At 40.1% G+C, this 20569-nt stretch overlaps 1 protein-coding gene across 2 annotated transcripts in view; it reads right to left on the reverse strand.

Moving 5' to 3' along the window:
* The window catches only part of LOC129830053 (brefeldin A-inhibited guanine nucleotide-exchange protein 2-like), a 38854-nt gene that overhangs the window by 13045 nt on the left and 5240 nt on the right, over positions 1-20569 (reverse strand). For both annotated transcript variants that reach the window (XM_055892234.1, XM_055892233.1), the window contains exons 2-18: positions 12238-12268; positions 11870-11993; positions 11023-11169; positions 10416-10595; positions 9772-10039; positions 9450-9656; positions 9215-9330; positions 8896-9029; positions 6867-7101; positions 6616-6715; positions 4870-5009; positions 4633-4741; positions 3170-3359; positions 1348-1459; positions 853-1058; positions 558-642; positions 251-422 (exon numbers count right to left, since the gene is read on the reverse strand). In XM_055892234.1, the coding sequence (XP_055748209.1) occupies positions 251-422; positions 558-642; positions 853-1058; positions 1348-1459; positions 3170-3359; positions 4633-4741; positions 4870-5009; positions 6616-6715; positions 6867-7101; positions 8896-9029; positions 9215-9330; positions 9450-9656; positions 9772-10039; positions 10416-10595; positions 11023-11169; positions 11870-11993; positions 12238-12268 (2556 nt within the window). The remainder of the gene's footprint in view (positions 1-250; positions 423-557; positions 643-852; positions 1059-1347; positions 1460-3169; positions 3360-4632; positions 4742-4869; positions 5010-6615; positions 6716-6866; positions 7102-8895; positions 9030-9214; positions 9331-9449; positions 9657-9771; positions 10040-10415; positions 10596-11022; positions 11170-11869; positions 11994-12237; positions 12269-20569) is intronic.

The following is a 20569-nucleotide window of genomic DNA, read 5'->3' on the forward strand; positions in this document are numbered from 1 at the left end:
TTCTGAATTCTGATGCATTTACATGATACTACAACATTCTATGGCAGACATGTAGGCTCACCATTAAAATCAATAATACTTAACTTGTAAAGGGCATTTCCCACGCTCAATGCTAATAACATTGGGAATACTTAAACAATGCTTCATCAGTGAATGCCTTGAATGAGAACAATATTCCCAGTTCTAAAAGTTGTCCCAACTCTAAATATATCTGGCTCTGGTTTGTCATATCCCTGTTATCTCTACTTACTGTGCTTGCTAGTCTTGGGTGTGATAGTGTGCTCCTTGCTGTCCTTCATGGCGATCTTCTTGCCAGCGATCTCATCGTATATGGAGGACAGGTACTCCTCAGGCAGGTCCTTACTGTCATTGATTCCACGGTTCATTTTGATGTACTGCTCCTTGGTCATTTTGTTCTTCACCTGTACAGGTCAAATAACGGTGGGGAACAACAGCGAATACAAATAACTGGAAGTGGTGTATAGAGGTGTATAGATGTGGTGTATAGTGGTGTATAGATGAACAGGCTAAATAAACTGATTGGTTGGTGTTCTGACCTGTGGACTGTGCAGGTCGGTGGTGAGCATGATGATGGAGTAGGCCAAGACGTAGGCTGTGTCTGCACTGGCAAACTCAGTCTGTCTGCAGGGGCAAGAGGTTAGGGCCAGTTGAGGTAACAAGGTGGTGCATCAGTAAACCACTGGACATTACATCATGAATATTCAAAGAGGCTACTTGTCCACGCAGTATCTATAATTGAGGATGTTCTCGATGACATGTCTCCAGAGCGCGAATGCAAACTCAACTCCTCCCCCTGCAGGTAGCAAACAGTCACTGACATGTCTCACTTACCCCTGGTTACACTCCAGATATCGGGCAGCGAACTTCTCCATGAGCCTGTCAATTTTCTGGGCCTCTCCTGGGAGCCGGAAGCCCTCCAGGAAAGCCCTCAGAGCAGAGACAAAGTCCCGGCCACAGAAGTCCAGCTGGTCCACATAGCTGTACATCACCTCCTTGTTGAAACGCACATTCTCCCCCAGGTATTCCCCCACCTGGGTCTAAAGAGAAGAGAAAGGAGAGATGGGGAAATGATGAAGAGCTGTGCCAGAGATAGGAAACTAACAAACCTTTTAATTTATGTATTTTATATAAATATAACCATGTAAGGTAGAACTAATTCTAATTTACAATGACAACCTGGCATTTACAATGACAACCTTTTCTCGTACAAACTCGAGTCCGAACACATCACAATAACTTCCTGTTGTTGCATACTCTCTAGAGAGGCTACTAAATCAAAGTCCTTCATGTTTGTACAGTGATACAAGGTTGTGATGAGGTGCTCACTGTGTCCAGGCGCTCCTCTTGGTGCAGAAACTGGGCAATGTCCTCTGCTGTGTTTCCCAGCATGCCTTGGTCTTGTAAGAACTGGACACCTCGCTTGGGCTTTTTGTTGAAACTTGAGAGATGGAGACAAATAATCTATGGCTACTACAGATATACTGTATAACTAGATAGGCAGTGTTAATTTTGGCAGCCATTTTAGATTTATTCTTATAGTCTTTACTAAAATACCTTTTAGTCTTAGTCATATGTTAGTCATTTCATCCTTAGTTTTAGTTATTTCAGTCGACTAGTCAGTCATTTTAGTCACATTAGTCAGTATTTTCCCCCATGAAATAATTCATATTTAACTTCCATCATGTACACATTAAGATAGCCTGGTTCAACTAGGCCTACTATCCCCTCATATAGCTGACACACTGCTATTGTAATAGATTGTAACCAATGCCAGCCATGATTTACCATATAGGCTACAAAGCATTGGCTAAAGATGAAAATTTAGGCATACAGCGCTTTTCCCCCCAATCATAACCTTGCAATGAGGGTAAATAACAGTGAGTCCCTTAAAAATGGGAGAATATACGCTTTCCAATAATGTCAGAATTATTAATGTGATACTGATATTCAGCAAATAGCACTAACATCTCAAATCGGGGGAAAATACAACTGCACTGGCCGACCGCGAGTGTGGCAAAACAGATGAAAAACAGCACAGACGGAAAAATAGAGCTTATGTGATCAAAGCAAAAATAGCCTATGTGAAAGTAAGAGAGTAAACATAATTGTTTCTAGTTGAGGTAGGTTACAATTGAAGTGTCCATGCTGTGTATCAATTTCAAAAGAGAGCGAGTGACTGAAGTGACCGCCGGGAGCTGTGTGGGAGTCAGGCAGATCAGTTCAATAAGACCGCGCAACTTAAACACGTTAAATCTGCCAATAAGAGGATTGCATTAAATATTCCGCATATAACTGGACAAAACTGATGAAAAGGAGGTTCATGTCAAATTGAACGTACATGTGTCTCATCTGGAATTCTCGTCTAGTCACATTTTTGCAGTGGTATAAAGTACTTAAGTAAAAATACTTTAAAGTACTACTTAAGTAGTTTTTTGGGGTATCTGTACTTTACTATTAATATATTTGACAACTTTTACTTTACTACATTCCTAAAGAAAATTATGTACTTTTTACTCCATACAATTTCCCTGACACCCAAAAGTATTAGTTACATTTTGAATGTTTAGCAGGACAGGAAATGGTCTAATTCACACACTTATCAAGAGAACATCCCTGGTCAGCCCCGCTGCCTCTGATCTGACGGACTCACTAAAAACATGTTTTGTTTGTAAATTATGTCTGAATGTTGGAGCGTGCCCCTGGCTATCCGTAACTAAATTAAAACTAGAAAAATGTGGCCGTCTGCTTTGCTTAATATAAGGAATAAAAAAATGATGTGTACTTTTACTTTTGATACTTAAGTATATTTAAAACCAAATACTTTTACTCAAGTTGTTTTTTACCGGGTGATTTTCACTTTTACTTGAGTCATTTTCTATTAAGGTATCTTTACTTTTACTCAAGTATGACAATTGCGTACTTTTTCCACAACTACATCACCTAAAATGAAAACTCATTTGTGACAGTTTTTTTCATGGTATCTCACCTCAGTATCGTCATTAGCTTTCGTCAGGAAAAATAGGTGGTTGACGAATATTTTTCGTCAGTTATTGTTGACGAAATTAACACTACCTCCCAGACTGATACTGTATATAAACCGAGTAAAATAAATAAAGTCAAAGGGAAGGACAAAGAGTGTGAGACTCACAGCTCAATGCCGTGCTCGATGACATCCTTCTGTTGTTTGATGACCTCATACTGTTCTGGGTGGTCAGGCTGGGAGGACTGGACACTAGATGACATGGTGGAGTCCAGAGAACTGACGCTGTCTCTACGAGACGCCAGGTGGTCAGGAAGCTTCAGCTCCGGACCCTCACCATCTGACGACCGCTCCTGGCCTGGGTCACACACAGACAAACAGCAGGGTCAAGATACACACTGTTGAGGCTGAGAGGTGCAGCTAGACACACAGCCTTGGGTACTGTTGATTTTCAAGATGGAGGCCTAATGAAAGTAAGATAGTATGCCAACAGTGAAAAGCCTAAAAGGGGAATGTCCTCCATAAGGTCAAGTTTTAATATTGTAGTGGACAAATATGAGAAGAACGTTGGTGCGGCCAAATGCAGGCTACTGTACAACTCGCTATTCAGGTAGGATGCATTTTTTAAACTTTATTTTAATTGTTTTCCCTAATATTTATAATTATTTGTTTCATAATTGTTGTATATCATATCATTGTTATTATTGTAGGCCCATGTATTAATCTAAACCATTTCTTTAAATATGCAAAAGGGATTTTTTTTTTTTTTTCATTCAGTTGATATATTTTCATTGGCTAAATTAAGTTCGAACTGTCTGTGTCCTCCGTATTTAATTTGAGATAAGTAGGCCTGTTGTAATATAAATATCAGTAGCTTATTGCAGAAAATTGTTGGGTACGGTAGACACTAGGCATTCTTGGTAATTGCTGCAATATAGCGTGTTCAAAACTTTGGTGAATGTTTAAACCAGTTTGAAAGTGTTTTGTTTCATTCTGTTGGGTCTTTTTCTTTTAACAAATTAAGTTCATACTGTAATGTTGGGTTTGCCGCAATATAATATCCTGCTTGTATTTTCCCTATAAACAACGGCTTGACTTACTTTTGATACGAATCTAATAAAGTTTAGAAACATTTGTGAAGGTGTGATGTGGCTATTAGCCTTTTGTACTGCAGGACTATGAAGAACTGACTCCGACAGTTGAACTTGAGGTTGAATGTTTTAAGCCTACCAGAGTAACTCATATAATCTAACAATATAATGCTTATCTTTATAGCTTATACATGCAATGCCCTGATGCATTTGCTCAAATCTCCAAGCTGAACCGTGAAGTGGACAATGTTTTTATTAAAGTAAAAAACAATAGGCTATACATTTTTGCATATGCAACACATCGAAACACAAGGTAGTGTTTTTATTATTTGTTAAAGGCTGTTTTTAAGGACACGTAAAATGTGGCTCATTTGGTCAATTTCCCTCGTTTATTGATGGTGCGGACGGATGTCCTGAGTTACGCACCTGATGCAAATTTCACAAATGTCCGATAAATTTAAATCTTCCCAGTCATTTGTCTGGCACAACATTTTCCTAACGGAATCCCTGCTAGACACACACACTGCTCATTACACTCACCGAGGTTGGCCTGCAGGTTGGGGTTGACATACATGTCTCTGCTCCACTCCACCATGCATTTCAGAATGGACACCAAACACTCCAGACCCTTCTTACGCAGACTCAGCTCCTGCAATATATGTCTCATGTTAACCGGTCTGTCACATCATTTACAGAGCTCAAAAATACTTCCTACGCCAGAGAAACAGCTAAACGACAGACAAAATCCAAGCATGATGTCAACATATTTGAGGTAACCTGTAGAGGGGTCATCCCCAGCTCCTGGCCACTCCTCCCCATGGCAATCTTAGATAGATCGTTCACCAGCCGCTCAAAGATGTTTGCAGCGTTCAGGTCACAGTCGTAGTTTACGTAGATATCCACCACACACTGAGCATCTGAGGGTGAAGGGTTTGAAGATGGGTGATATAATTTTTTTGTTGTTGGTATATGTATATTACCGTTCAAAAGTTTGGGGTCACTTAGATGTCATTGTTTTCCATGAAAACATATAATGAAATGAGTTGCAAAATGAATAGGAAATATAGTCAAGACGTTGACAAGGTTAGAAATAATCATTTTTAATTGAAATAATAATTGTGTCCTTCAAACTTGGCTTTCGTCAAAGAATCCTTCATTTGCAGCAATTACAGCCTTGCAGACCTTTGGCATTCTAGTTGTCAATTTGTTGAGGTAATCTGAAGAGATTTCACCCCATGCATCCTGAAGCACCTCCCACAAGTTGGATTGGCTTGATGGGCACTTCTTACGTACCATACGGTCAAGCTGCTCCCACAACAGCTCAATCGTGTTGAGATCCGGTGACTGTGCTGGCCACTCCATTATAGACAGAATACCAGCTGACTGCTTCTTCCCTAAATAGTTATTGCATAACTTGGAGCTGTGCTTTGGGTCATTGTCCTGTTGTAGGAGGAAATTGGCCCCAATTAAGCGCCGCCCACAGGGTATGTAATGGCATTGCAAAATGGAGTGATAGCCTTCCTTCTTCAAGATCCCTTTTACCCTGTACAAATCTCCCACTTTACCAGCACCAAAGCACCCCCAGACCATCACATTGCCTCCACCATGCTTGACAGATGGCGTCAAGCACTCCTCCAGCATCTTTAAAAAAAATTCTGAGTCTCACGAATGTTCTTCTTTGTGATCCGAACACCTCAAACTTAGACACTTTTTTCCAATCTTCCTCTGTCCAGTGTCTGTGTTCTTTTGCCCATCTTAATATTTTCTTTTTATTGGCCAGTCTGAGATATGGCTTTTTCTTAGCAACTCTGCCTAAAATGCCAGCTTCCCGGAGTCGCCTCTTCACTGTTGACGTTGAGACTGGTGTTTTGCGGGTACTATTTAATGAAGCTGCCAGTTGAGAACTTTTGAGGCGTCTGTTTCTCAAACTAGACACTCTAATGTACTTGTCCTTTTGCTCAGTTGTGCACCGGGGACTCCCACTCCTCTTTCTATTCTGGTTAGAGCCAGTTCTCTCTGTTCTGTGAAGGGAGTAGTACACAGTGGTGTACATTTTGAGCCTGTAAATCTAACTCACAAATGCTGATGCTCCAGATACTCAACTAGTCTAAAGAAGGCCAGTTGTATTGCTTCTTTAATTAGAACAACAGTTTTCAGCTGTGCTAACATAATCGCAAAAGGGTTTTCTAATGATCAATTAGCCTTTTTAAAATAATAAACTTGGATTAGCTAACACAACGTGCCATTCGAACACAGGAGTGATGGTTGCTGATAATGGACCTCCGTACGCCTATGTAGATATTCAATTTAAAAAACGGCCATTTCCAGCTACAATAGTCATTTACAACATTAACAATGTCTACACTGTACTTCTGATCAATTTGATGTTATTTTAATGAACAAAAAATGTGCTTTTCTTTCAAAAACAAAGACATTTCTAGGTGACCACAAACTTTTGAATGGTAGTGTACATAAACAGCAATGCACACTAAATGTGTCCATCAGGCTTGTGTGTGTTTTTACCTGCACATATCCGTGTGAGGGTCTGAATGACCATCCACTTGTGTTCAAAGGAGCTGGATGATGTTTCCAGGATGGTCAGGAAAATCTCCCTGAAAAACACCTGGGAGAGGTAGAGACAGTGAGGGTGGGAGTGAGGGAATTAAAAGTGGTAGTTTCATCATTAATTTTTATTTTCCATTCTGTTGCCTATTTTGAATTGAGTATAAAGACTCAAAATCACAGATAAAATATATAAATCCTGTATCCCGAACCTCGATCTGCATCTTGAGGTGGACTTTAAAGTGGGAGAGCAGGGTGAGGAAGATGGCGAGGGAGAGCTCAAACACCTCGGGCACAGAGGACACCCCGTTTTTCGAGAGGGCCACACACAGGTACTGCTTGATGGCATTGACAAACATCTCGTGGGTGCGGAAGACAGGCCCCGCCCCCTGGAGCACAGACAGCAGCAGCTGTAGGGACACCACTTTGGAGCGCAGCTCATGAGACCTGAGGAGAAGGGGAGAGAGTAAGGGGACAGAGAAGGAGTTAGATGGGGAGAAGAGAGAGACGGGAAAAGGCAATGAAGAGGGAAAAGGAGTTGGAGAAAGGAGAGATGACAAGGACATGGGGAAGAGCCAAAGAAAGGGAGATTGTGGGAAGTGTAAATGAATATTCAACAGTTTAGTATATGAAATACTTGTACAGTTTATAGCCTTACTACAATATAGTTATTTAGGTTTAAATTATAGCACGTCACTGTCAAATATGTTTAGATGCAGTGATCAGGCTCAGCTTTCATTTGCCTATTCAGACTCCCAGCTTTAGGGTTTTAGATTACAGTAACTGAAGAAGCCCAGTCACGAATGTAAAACATCCAGCTAACCTGGTTATACTGACCTTTAAAACAGTCTATATACCAAGTGGAAGCTATTTACAGTGCCCTGAGAAACTATTCACACCCTTTGACTTTGTCCACATTTTGTTGTTACAGCCTGAATTTAAAATGGATTCAAGTTAAATGTTTTGTCACTGGCCTACACACAATACCTCATGAGGTCGAAGTGGAATTATGTTTTCAGAAATGTTTACAAATGAAAAAACAAAATGAGTCATAAGTATTCAACCCCTTTGTTATGGCAAGGCTAAATAAGATCAGGAGTAAAAATGTGCTTAATACGTCGCACGGACTCACTCGGTGTGCAATAATAGTCTTTAACATGATTTTTGAATGACTACCACATATCTATACCCCACACACAATGATCTGTTAGGTCCCTCAGTTGAACAGTATATTTCAAACACAGATTCAACCACAAAGACCAGGGAGGTTTTCCAATGCCTCGCAAAGAAGGGCACCTATTGGTAGATCAGTAAAAATAATAAAAGCAGACATTGAATATCCCTTTGTGCATGGTGAAGTTATTAACTACACTTTGGATGGTGTATCAATACACCCAGTCACTACAAAGATACAGGCGTTCTTCCTAACTCAGTTGTCGGAGAGGAAGGAAACCGCTCAGGGATTTCACCATGAGGCCAATGATGACTTTAAAACAGTTACAGAATTTAATGGCTGTGATAGGAGAAAACTGAGGATGGATCAACAACATTGTAGTTACTCCACAATATTAACCTAAATGACAGAGTCAAAAGAAGGGAGCCTGTACAGAATACAAATATTTCAAAACATGCATCATGTTTGCAACAAGGCACTAAAGTAAAACTGATAAATATGTCCCATATTTGTCCATGAATACAAAGCGTTATGTTTGGGGCAAATCCAACAACGCTTTAATGAGTAACACTTCATATTTTCAAGCATGGGGGTGTCTGCATGATGTTATGGGTATGCTCGTCATCGGCAAGGACTATGGAGTTTTTTGGGGGGATAAAAATAAACAAAATAGAGTTAAGCACAGGCAAAATCCTGAGGAAAACCTGGTTCAGTCTGCTTTCCAACAGACACTGGGAGACAAAATCACCTTTTAGTAGGGTTGACATACTTATCTAGTCAAGATAGTGTTTTATTTTTTATAAATATTTTTCTTCCACTTTGACATGAGAGTATTTTGTGTTAATCATTGACAAAAAAAAACAATTAAATTAATTTGAATCCCACTTTATAACAACATGTGAAAAAAGTCCAGGGGTGTTAATACTTTCTGAAGGCACTGTATATAGTATTGTGTAGAGAAAGCCAGGAGAAACTTGGAGTTGGATTAGGTGATGAGAACAAGGGAGGAGTTGTGCGTTTGAACAGAGGCTAAACTTGGGCTGAAGGACTAGTGGATCATTTCTCACTTTGGGTCCGGGGGTCCGTCTGCCAGGGGCTTCATGGAGAGCTTGCAGAGGGAGCGGAAGACTAGGAAGGCGTCTTTCTGCAGAATGTGGGAGAAACGAGCAGTGTTCTGGCCACCCTGCATAGACTCCGCATCCTAAAGACAAAGAGCAAATAACGAAACAGAACAGGCTTAAACTATACAACGCAATTGTCAATATATAACTAAACTACCAAAACTATGTATAATGCATAGGGGCAAAAATAATCACAAATCACTGTTTTCTCCCATAAAACCTTTGATGTGACCCATCCTCATTCCACGGATAAGAGCTAACTCACCAGGATGTCCGTAGAGGACACTGAACCACGGTCATCCATAATGCCGTTCATTTGGTTCGTATCTGTCCTGGGTCTAGGGGGCGCCACCTCTGTCTGCTCAGGGAGATGATCCCCTTCTGTGTGGAGAGGTGGAAAAGTCCAGTCAGATACAGGTGTGTAAATGATAGACCAAGACAAGCCCCGATTAACAAACTCTGTCCAATCACACCACCTACGGTTACAACCAATGACTAACCTGGTACGGTCTGGGGCTGTGGCTCTGGTTCAGGTGCTGGAGCCACTTCCTCTACCACCTCACTCGTTGGTTGCTCTGTTGGCTTTGAATCGACTTCTGGTTTCTCCTCCTCTCCTACTTCTGATTTCTCCCCCTGCCCCACCTCATGCCCTTCCTCGACTGGCTGTTTTACTGTTGTTGGGGTCTCTGAAACTGGATCCTCAAAAACTATTGATGAGAAAAGAACATGTGTCAAATGAATGAGGATGATGTATGCTTCAGAAATGTCATGCAATAGAAGCATATGATCAACGCTATGTATAAATATACTCAAAGCCAATACCTGGAGGTGGTGTCTCTTCCCTTTTCTCCTCTGTAACAGCCACATCCTCCTCAGTCTTGCACTCCTCTGGTTGGCCATTGATGGAGGGTGTGTCTGGGGCCAGGGGCATGGTATGGAGGTCTGGGGTGCTGGCCGCAGGAGAGGGCGTCCCGCTTAAGTCTAGGGTGTGGTCTGACCGGGGGGAACCGCACATCCGCCCAGGGGAAGTGGAAGGGTTCTGATGGGGCAAACACAGTCTATCCTTCTCCTGTTCGTGAGACTCCAGAGCCTGTATAGATGCAGGGAGATGGACAGACAGGTCATGATCAATAAAACTAGTCAGAACGCCAAACAGCATGTGAATAACAGCCAATGAACAAGTCAGCCAGGAAACAATCAGACAGTTAACACACTGACAAATACACTTATGGAGAAATTATTGGTCTCCATTTCTAGTCAATCAAGATGTTTTTTCATCTCCATTACTCAATCAGCTTGCTTTAAGAGGACACAGACCAGGGTCTAAGACGGAGTTACTCAATCAGCTTGCTTTAAGAGGACACAGACCAGGGTCTAAGACGGAGTCGAGCACTTTGTTTAGATGACTGCATGTATGAACAAGTAAATATGAGAGTGAACTGGGCTGATCTGGACAGTATACTGACTGCCTGTGTCTCCATGCGGATGAAGATCACATTGAGCATCTGTGTGAGTGTGGCCTTGGCGGTGGTCTGGTTGATGAGGTTGCGGCTGGCCAGGTAGATGTTGTAACAGGTACGCACAGTCAGTAGAACAGTCCCCTCGTGGATCTCAATGTGAGGGGAGGTCACTGCAGTCAGGAGAGCCTGGAGGAGAACAGCGGGGGTCAGAACAGTCAGGGGAAATAGAAGAAAATCATGTTTTGCACTACCTTTGTGAATTATAGATGTTCAAATATGGTAGGAAGACTGGTCAGTCCAATAAAACCTGTTATCAACAGTGACAATACTGGTGGCTTGTATGAACAAGACAGACTTTGGACCCTCAACTTTGGAGTTCCACTATGTGTAACTTAAATGAGCTCTGGTTATGCATCACGCCTACTGTACAGCCATAAAAGACAGATTTGCCACCGGATATACCTGTAGTATAACAGTGGGGAATGGGAGGTGGGAAATAATGGGCAGCAATTTGTCCTGAGAGGCAACTAGGCTATATATGGTACATCGGTATAAATATGTAGCTATAAATAAAGGAGAGGTTTAAGATGAATGGAGTCCCTGACAGACTCACCTTAATGATTTGCAGCTGCACCCCCTCGTCTGTCTGTGGGCCCTGGAAACAGTTACAGATGGTCTCCACCAGCCGGTCGATGAGCCTCTTTCCTGGAGCACTACTGTCAGGGGCGTTGCCTGTGATGTGGCCATACGCAATGAGCTTCTGCAACGAGGGAGAAAGGAGAGACAAGAGATTGCGGAGAATGTTTGCATCTCTGATATTTAGAGGCACAACTCAGAGGAATTACACAACAAGGGTAAAAACATTTGAACTTCTCCACCCAGTGGCACTTACAAGTAGGGACTTACAATTACCTTCCACCCACAATTGAGTCCCAGCTCCCTCTCACAATTACAAATGTGCGTGTGTGTACTTTAATGTGTAAACTTGAGGACCTGTAGAGCTGGGAATTGCCAGGGACGATACAAAATCATCACGATACTTAGGTGCCAATACGATATGTATTTTCGATTCTCATGATTCTATATACATTTGGGGACCCGAGTGACGCAATGGTCTAAGGCACTGCATCTCAGTGCTAAAGGCGTCACAACAGACCCTGGTTTGATCCCAGGCTGTATCACAACCGGCCGTGATCAGGAGTCCCATAGGGCGCCGCACAATTAGCCCAGCGTCGTCCGGGTTAGGGGAGGGTTTGGCCGTCATTGTAAACATGAATTTGTTCTGAACTGACTTGTCTAGTTAAATAAAAAAATTGTGTGTAGATTGGGGGGGGGGGGGGAATTATTATATCAATTTTAGAATAAGGCTGTAACCTAACAAGGGATCTGAATACTTTCCGAAGGCATTGTATCATCCAAAATAATATCCCAATGTAACTTCTTCCCCCATCACTACATACCTGTAAGCAGTCCAACGAGGTGCTGACAATGCGTGGGGACTTAGATTGGCAGGCAAGCTCAAAAGGTAGCACATATTTGTCAGCCTCAATGTAGTTTGCTCGGGGCGGGACCACTGTGCCATCTCTGCAGACCAAAAGGAAAGGTAAATGACAACAGGAACTATAACCTTAATATTAATGCACTGTAAATTGCTCTGGATAAGAACGTCTGCAAAATGTTAATGTAATACAGATTAAATCATGCAGGCCTCAGGACATTACAAACGTAATAAGCACTAATAACAGTGGTGACTGCTTAATAGGTGCATAAAACCAATCCCCTGCCCATGAAATCCAAATACAAAAGAGGGAAAGGGGTTGAAACTTACTTTTGCTTCTCAAGCTCGATTTTAATTTCATCTGTGAAGACAAAAGGAACAACATTAGTGATGTCCGAACATTTACCTTAAAGTGACGATCCGCAGTTAAACAAAGTGTACACCTTGCCTCAGTTTTAGTAAAATGTTGAGGGATGGGCCTGGAGAAATTTTACCACTGAAATTCATAGACAGAGCTGTGGATGACCATCCAAAATATCAAAATGATAGTTTAAGGCATGTTTTGAGGTTTTGATTGTTTACATTTAGAATGTTTACAAACATTGGCGTAAACCAGGCTTATATTTTGGGTTCTGGTGGGGTACGACAGTTCAACTAAGCTCATGAGGCATTCATAATTTATATTCAAGAATCAATGTGTATATAACACTACCGTTCAAAAGTTTGGGGGTCACCTAGAAATGTCCTTGTTTTTGAAAGAAAAGAAAAATGTTTTGTCTATTATAATAACATCAAATTGATCAGAAATACAGTATAGACACTAGTCATTTACAATATTAACATTGTAGCTGGAAATGGCAGAAATTTTATGGAATATCTACATAGGCGTACAGAAGCCCATTATCAGCAACCATCACTCCTGTGTTCCAATGGCACGTTGTGTTAGCTAATCCAAGTTTATCATTTTAAAAGGCTAATTGATCATTAGAAAACCCTTTTGCAATTGTTAGCACAGCTGAAACTGTTGTTCTAATTAAAGAAGCAATACAACTGGCCTTCTTTAGACTAGTTGAGTATCTGGAGCATCAGCATTTGTGGGTTCGATTACAGGCTCAAAATGGCCAGAAACAAAAAACTTTCTTCTTAAATTCGTCAGTCTATTCTTGTTCTGAGAAATGAAGGCTATTCCATGCCAGAAATTGCTAGCTTGTTGCCTATCAAGCAAGCTTGAACACAGCCCGCGACTCAGTTAGCCATTGTGGCTGGGACTGCGGATTGTCCCGGGCTTGTGGCTGACCCCTGCTGTTTGTTGTTTTTTCAATCTTCCCTGTGACCTGCCCTGTCTGGAACTGCAAGGAGTAACAGCATAACCTATGTTGTTACCATGAAAGACCAAAACTGGTGGGAGTATCGTTGAGGACAGTGGTGTCTATCACAGGTGAAGGATCTTTTAAACTTACAAAAATAGTTCTACAAGCAGTTGTTACAACAAGAAAATAGCTTCCAGTGTCTTGTCCAAATACTGGTGAGGTCAACTAATAAAAGAATGGACGACCTGACCAGAGGACCAGGACCTGAAGAACAGTTCACAGTTCCTCCAGGGTCAGCTCGATGAGTTTAAACAGGACAACGGGAAGAAGACAGCAGTTATTTAGAGAGCACATCAGTTTTGTATGTGAATTCATTATAACAATGACAGAGAAATCAGATTCTCTCAAGGGACAATCAAGGCAAAACATGGTTGTGGACGGAATTGCAGAATCTCCATGAGACCTGGACGGAGTCAAAGTGAGGACAAAGTAAGGGAAATGATCTCAGAGAAACTGAAGATGGACCATAGGAAGATTGAGGGGGAGTGCGCCCACAGGACTGTAAAACCCACCACCGGCCCAGGTGACATGTCCAAGCCGATAGTGGTCAAGTTTCTGAGGTTCAAGCACAATGTAGCTTTTCTGGAAAGAGGCAAGAACTTGAGAGGAACGTATATCTTCCTCAACGAGCTGTGTGCCAGAAGAGGAAGAAATTATACCAGCCCTGAAAGCTGTCAGAGTGCATGGAGACATTGCTTACATACACTATGACGGGCTAATAGTCCACCCTCCCTCACAAAAGCTTGGAAGGGATGAGAGCCAAGCCTATGGTTCGTAGCTTCAACCACGCAGCGCACACAGAGATTATTGGACTGCTGAATGTATTAGAAAAATATATATTGCTATGTTTGCCCTTTTCCATTTTATGTCTCACTTATAAGCGACCTGAATATTGACTGGTTTTCATCCAGCTGTCCACTCAAAAGGAAGCTTCTTACTATAACCAGTGCCTGTAATCTGGTTCAGGTTATTAATCAACCTACCAGAGTGTTTCCAAACACCACAGAACAAGATCATCCACATGTATTGATCACATTTTTACTAATACTGTAGAACTTTGTTCAAAAGCTGTATCCGTACCCATTGGATGCAGTGATCAGAACATAGTGGCTATATCCAGGAAAACCAATATTCCAAAAGATGGGCCTAAAATTGTGTGTAAGAGATCATACAAAAGATTTTGCTGTGATTTATGTGGATGATGTTAAAAATATTTGTTGATGTGATTAATAAAGAGCATCCAGACGCTGCACTTGATGAATTGCCTCCTCCAATTATTGATAAACATGCACCTGTTAAGAAACTGACTAAGATCTGTTAAGGCTCCATGGATTGATAAGGAATTCAAAAACGGTATGGTTGAAGGAGATGGGGCAAAAGGAGTGGCTATTAAGACATCTGACTGGTTTACTTACTGTAAATTGAGAAATGATGTGACTAACATCAAAAAGAAGAAGAAACTGTATTATGAAGCCAAGATGAATGATATGAAAAACTTTAAATGACTATAAATGAAATTAAGGGCAGAAAGACAAAAACTCCATCTTTCATCGAATCAGATGGTTTTGTGATGAATAAGAAATTTGATGTTGGCAATTATTTTAATGATTATTTCTTTGGCAAAGTGGGCAAACTTAGGCAGAAAATGCTAACAATGAACAGCGAACCATCATACTCATGTACAAAAAATAAGAAAAGCATTGCAATTTTTGTAAAGTTAGTATGGGAGAGGTGGAAAAGTATTGTTATCGATCAATAATGACATGCTCCTGGCATTGACAACTTAGATGGAAAGCTACTGAGGATGGTAGCTGACTATAGCTACTGCTATCTGTCATATGTTTAATCTGAGCCTAGAGGAAAGTCTTTGTCCTCAGGCATGGAGGGAAGCCAGTCATTCCACTACCCAAGAGTGGTAAAGCAGCCTTGCCTAGTTAAATAAAAGGTTACACTAAGAGCATAACATTTATGCACCCTAATTTTCTAATTCTAGTCTAACCAATACCCAAATGGAGATTCAGTGAAAATAAAAATCTCATTGATTTATCAAGACCAGTCCCAATGCTTGTCTCGGAGCAGAGCGAAATGACGCCGAAATCTTACTGTTTCCAAAATCTTATTGCTTCAAATTCTATTGCTTCTAACTTAAATGCTTTTTCAATAAATGAGACCTACACCACTTTTAACAGCACATTACTCAACACTAGTGAGACTCATTTCGCCTATGGTAAGCCTTTTCAATGACGTGACTCTCCTCCCATAACTACATTTAGAGGATTGGAGGTTTCTAAATTAATATCTAAAAGAGGCATCCAATCCTCGAAATAAAATTATTGGCGGCTTTGTTTACAAATTAGTGAGAATGTCTCATCCCATGTTCAAGAATTACCTTTCTCGCTCACTAGGTTAAATGAAGAAATAAAATCTCCAAAATATTGTACCTTAAAAAAAAAAAAAGCAATTTTGATTATTATTAATTTAGAATTATGGAATATCTAAGAAGCTTTTATATCTAAGTTTATTTATATAATTCTAAATGAATTAATAATAATAATAATAATAATAATATTGCTTTGTTTAAAAAGTAACAATATTTTGGAGATTTCGTTTTCATTTAACTTAGAGTGAGCGAGGAAAAGGCAATTCTTGAACATGGGTTGAGACATTCTTGCTAATTTGTAAATAAAGCCAGTTTGTTATTTAGAATTCTTTATTTTTGGAGAAACATAACTTTATTATTTAGCAGACATCACTTGCTTTTGCTTGCTTGATGAAAACGATGTCCCTTTCATCTGTTCTCTAAAACAGTTACCATTCAAAAACGAGCTGTTTAAGGGTGGAGTTTTGGGCGGGGTGAGGAAAGGTGTGACTTTCAGGTTACAATAGGCTATAAGTATAAAGCAGATCGCCGATTGTCCTCACGTTGATTATGATGGACAACATACTGTAGCACCATGACCAGGATCTCTATTCATTTATTAAGTGAGCAGATTAGGGCATTCAGGAGGAACGGAAAATCTACTGGAGACAATTCAATACTGGTAGACTTGGGGATTTTGGTCACAGACAGTGCTATTCGCAAACACTATCATCAGATGCCTGTTTTATGCCAAACTCGAAAGCCCAGGAAAATGAACAGGTACAGTAGGCGACAAAACTGTAAAGTAGGCCTAATAATGCTTAAATAAATTGACTGCTATTCTTTATTGTATGCTGCACATTTTTACATTGCATTTCCATCGACTCACTGATGAATGAAGATGATGAGCGATCGGCAAAGGCCATCTGGAATCTGCTGGCATCACGACACAACATCAACATCGCTCTAATCACAGTCAGAAGACAGTTGAAGAAACTTGCGTGGACTTATGGAAATGCTCCGTAAGAAATGTTTCATATCTATCTATCTATCTATATATATCTGGTTTTAATTCCGATGTGTCCACAAGATGGCAGAGGTGTATGTGCAAAGTTTCAGACGGATAACTTGAAGTATGAGCTTTCTCCATGACATTTAGTGTGAAGTCACCCAGGTACATTTGTGCAAATCGTGAAGGAGACCGTTGCATTCATATTACATTTTTCTGCAAGAATATCGTCAAATCTGTATACTTGGACTTTGATTTAGCTTTTCCAGTATTAATAGCCATATTATAAGTTCAACATTTGCAAAACAACCAGTTTTCAGAACTTCATAACTTATAACTGTCCAAAATGAAAAGGCATGCTGTCGTACAAGGTTAGTAGCTAAATGTAGGACCGATACATGGTTTCCGGATACTCTCGTAGAGCCAAGCTCATTGGCTATCTAGCTAGCTTTGTTTGACCCCGATTGGTGCTTATTTGACAAAGTTAGAGTCGTTCAAGTGAACACCGCCCGCATCATTGGCGTGCCATGAAGGCGTCGCTCTCTGACCAAATATGGTGTTCTATAGGATAATAGTGAAGTCTCCTTACGTTCTAGGATCTCTGAGAAATAAATACGAATGCGATTTGACTCGTTGAAACAACGTTTAGGGTGAGATTTTCACAGATTCCTTTCTTTGCAAATTGAACGAGTGGAAATACAAAATCGATCATGCATGCTATATGGACCTGTTTACGATATGAAAAGTACTTTAACAAAACAACACTTCATGTTATCTCTGGGACCCTTTGGATGACAAATCAGAGTGCAAGTACACATTCCACCTTTAGAGGTGAATTTATCAAACCTATAGCGGTGAAAACTTTTGTTAGGAGCTCTCAAACAATAGCATGGCATTTTTTCGCAGTACAGTAATAGCTACTGTAAATTGGGCAGTGCAGTTATATTAACAAGAATTTAACCTTTTACGGGGGCAGCCCGACACCGGTACACTTATGACAACATCCAGCTCAAAGTGCAGGGCGCGAAATTCAAAATCAATTTTTTTTTAAATATTTAACTTTCACACATTAACAAGTCCAAGACACCAGATGAAAGATGCACATCTTGTGAATCAAGCCAACATGTCCGATTTTTTAAATGTTTTACAGGGAAGACAAAATATGTAAATCTATTAGCTAACCACGTTAGCAAAAGACACAACTTTTCTAACTCCATCAGTTTCTTACTCCATCAGGTGCTATCACAAATTCGACCAAATAAAGATATAAATAGCCACTAACCAAGAAACAAACTCATCAGATGACAGTCTGATAACATATTTATTGTATAGCATATGTTTTGTTTGAAAAATTTGCATATTTCATGTATAAAACATAGTTTACATTTCAGCTACAATCCGAAATTGCACCGAAAGCAGCCATAATATTTACAGACACCAACGTCAAATAGCTAATTACTCATCATAAAACATTTCTGAAAAATACATAGTCTGCAGCAATTGAAAGACAGGCATCTTGTGATTCCAAACAATATTTCCGATTTATTAAATGTTTTACAGCGAAAACAAAATGTATCGCTATATTAGCGTAGCTACAATAGACAGACACAATTGGGCGCCCACGGCCAGTTCACATGCACGACAGATATATGAAATAACATCATAAAATGGGTCTTACTTTTGCTGATCTTTCATCAGAATGTTGAAGAAGGTGTCCTCTGTCCAGATGAGTCGTTGTTTCGATTCAGAATGCCAAATTTCCCTCTTCAATTAGCATTGGCACTAGCCGAGTGGCATAAATTTCTCCAACGTAAACACAGTCAGAGGACGGAACACGGCAAAACTCCGGAATAAAGTTTCAATAATCTGATTAAACTATATTGAAAAAACATACATTACGATGATATGGTCACATGTATCAAAAAAAATTCGAGCTGGAGATGTTAGCCGTTCGTTACCAAGGCAAAACAGAAGTCAATCCCACTTCCTTCAGAGTACCGGAAGTGGACGGTCACGTCAAAGAAATAGTTTTTTTCCCACCACAGAACAAGATGAGCACAAAAATTCCTTCTCTGACATCCTCTTTACACCAATAGGAAGGCGTATAGAGTGTCAGACTCCTAAGTGTCAAGACCATGTATAGGCATCAAGTTGAAAAGAGCATCGATTTCTGACATTTCACTTACTGGTCAGGAAAAGTGCTGCAGAAAGACTTCTGTTTCACTCAGATAAATAATTCCAACTGTTTTAGAAACTAGAAAGTGTTTTCTATCCAAAAAGAATACTAATATTCATATTGTACGAGCAAGATTTGAGTAGGAGGCCGTTTGAAATGGGCACGATTTCACTGGCTACTCAACACTTTGCCTTGCTGCCATAAGAAGTTAAGCTTTCAGCTGATATTAGACACATATGTACCGACATTTGTTGTTTCTCTAAAATCTGCGATCTTGACACAAGGCGCTGCATGATTTACATTTATTGCTTGACTCGTTATGACGTTATAATTACTTACATGTGCTTCCACCGTAATGTTTTTGTCAGACATCTTTGCTTAAAAACTTCTCTAGGATATGTGGGACGCTAACGTCCCACTTGGCCAAAAGCCAGTCAAAATGCCGAGCGCCAAATTCAAATATATTACTATAAAAATCTAACTTTCATGAATTCACACATGAAAGACACCAAATTAAAGCTACACTTGTTGTGAATCCAGCCAACATGTCTGATTTCAAAAAGGATTTACGGCGAAAGCACACCAAACGATTATGTTAGGTCAGTAGATAGCCACAGAAAACACAGACATTTTTCCAGCCAAAGAGAGGAGTAACAAAAAGCAGAAATAGAGATCAAATTAATCACTAACCTTTGATGATCTTCATCAGATGACACTCTTAGGACTTCATGTTACACAATACATGTATGTTTTGTTCGGTAAAGTTCATATTTATATCCAAAAATCTGAGTTTAGGCGGGACGCTACTGTCTCACTTGGCAAAAAGCCAGAGAAAATGCAGAGCGACAAATTCAAATGAATTACTATGAAAATTACTATAAAAATCTAACTTTCATTAAATCACATATGAAAGTTACAAAATTAAAGCTACATTGGTTGTGAATCCAGGCAACATGTCAGAATTTAAATAGGCTTTTCGGCGAAAGCAAACAATGCTATTTTCTGAGGATAGCACAATAGTAAACAAGGACAGAGAAGCATATTTCAACCCTACAGGTGCGACACAAAATGCAGAAATACAAAAATAATTCATGCCTTATCTTTGACGAGCTTCTGTTGTTGGCACTCCAATATGTCCCATAAACATCACAAATGGTCCTTTGTTCGATTAATTCCGTCGATATATATCCAAAATGTCCATTTATTTGGCACATTTGATCCAGAAAAACACAGCTTCCAAATTGCTCAAAAGTGACTACAAAATATCTCAAAGGTTACCTGTAAACTTTGCCAAAAAATGTAAAACTACTTTTGTAATACAACTTCAGGTATTTTTTAACGTTAATAATCGATCAAATTGAAGACGGGATGATCTGTGTTCAATACAGGATTAAAACCAACTATAGCCAGCTTTCTGCTCACGCGCTTCTATCTAACAGGACACTTAATGTGACTCTCATTCAAGATGGCCGTACTTCTTCATTACACAAAGGAATAACCTCAACCGATTTCTCAAGACTGTTGACATCCAGTGGAAGCGGTAGGAACTGCAAGCAGGTCGATTAGAAATCTGGTTTCCCAATGAAACCTCATTGAAAAGAGAGTGACCTCAAAAAATAATAATCTGAATGGTTTGTCCTCGGGGTTTCGCCTGCTAAATAAGTTCTGTTATACTCACAGACATGATTCAAACAGTTTTAGAAACTTCAGAGTGTTTTCTATTCAAATCTACTAACAAAATGCATATC

Source organism: Salvelinus fontinalis, chromosome 31, assembly GCF_029448725.1.
Source record: "Salvelinus fontinalis isolate EN_2023a chromosome 31, ASM2944872v1, whole genome shotgun sequence".
NCBI classification, from domain to species: Eukaryota; Metazoa; Chordata; class Actinopteri; order Salmoniformes; family Salmonidae; genus Salvelinus; species Salvelinus fontinalis.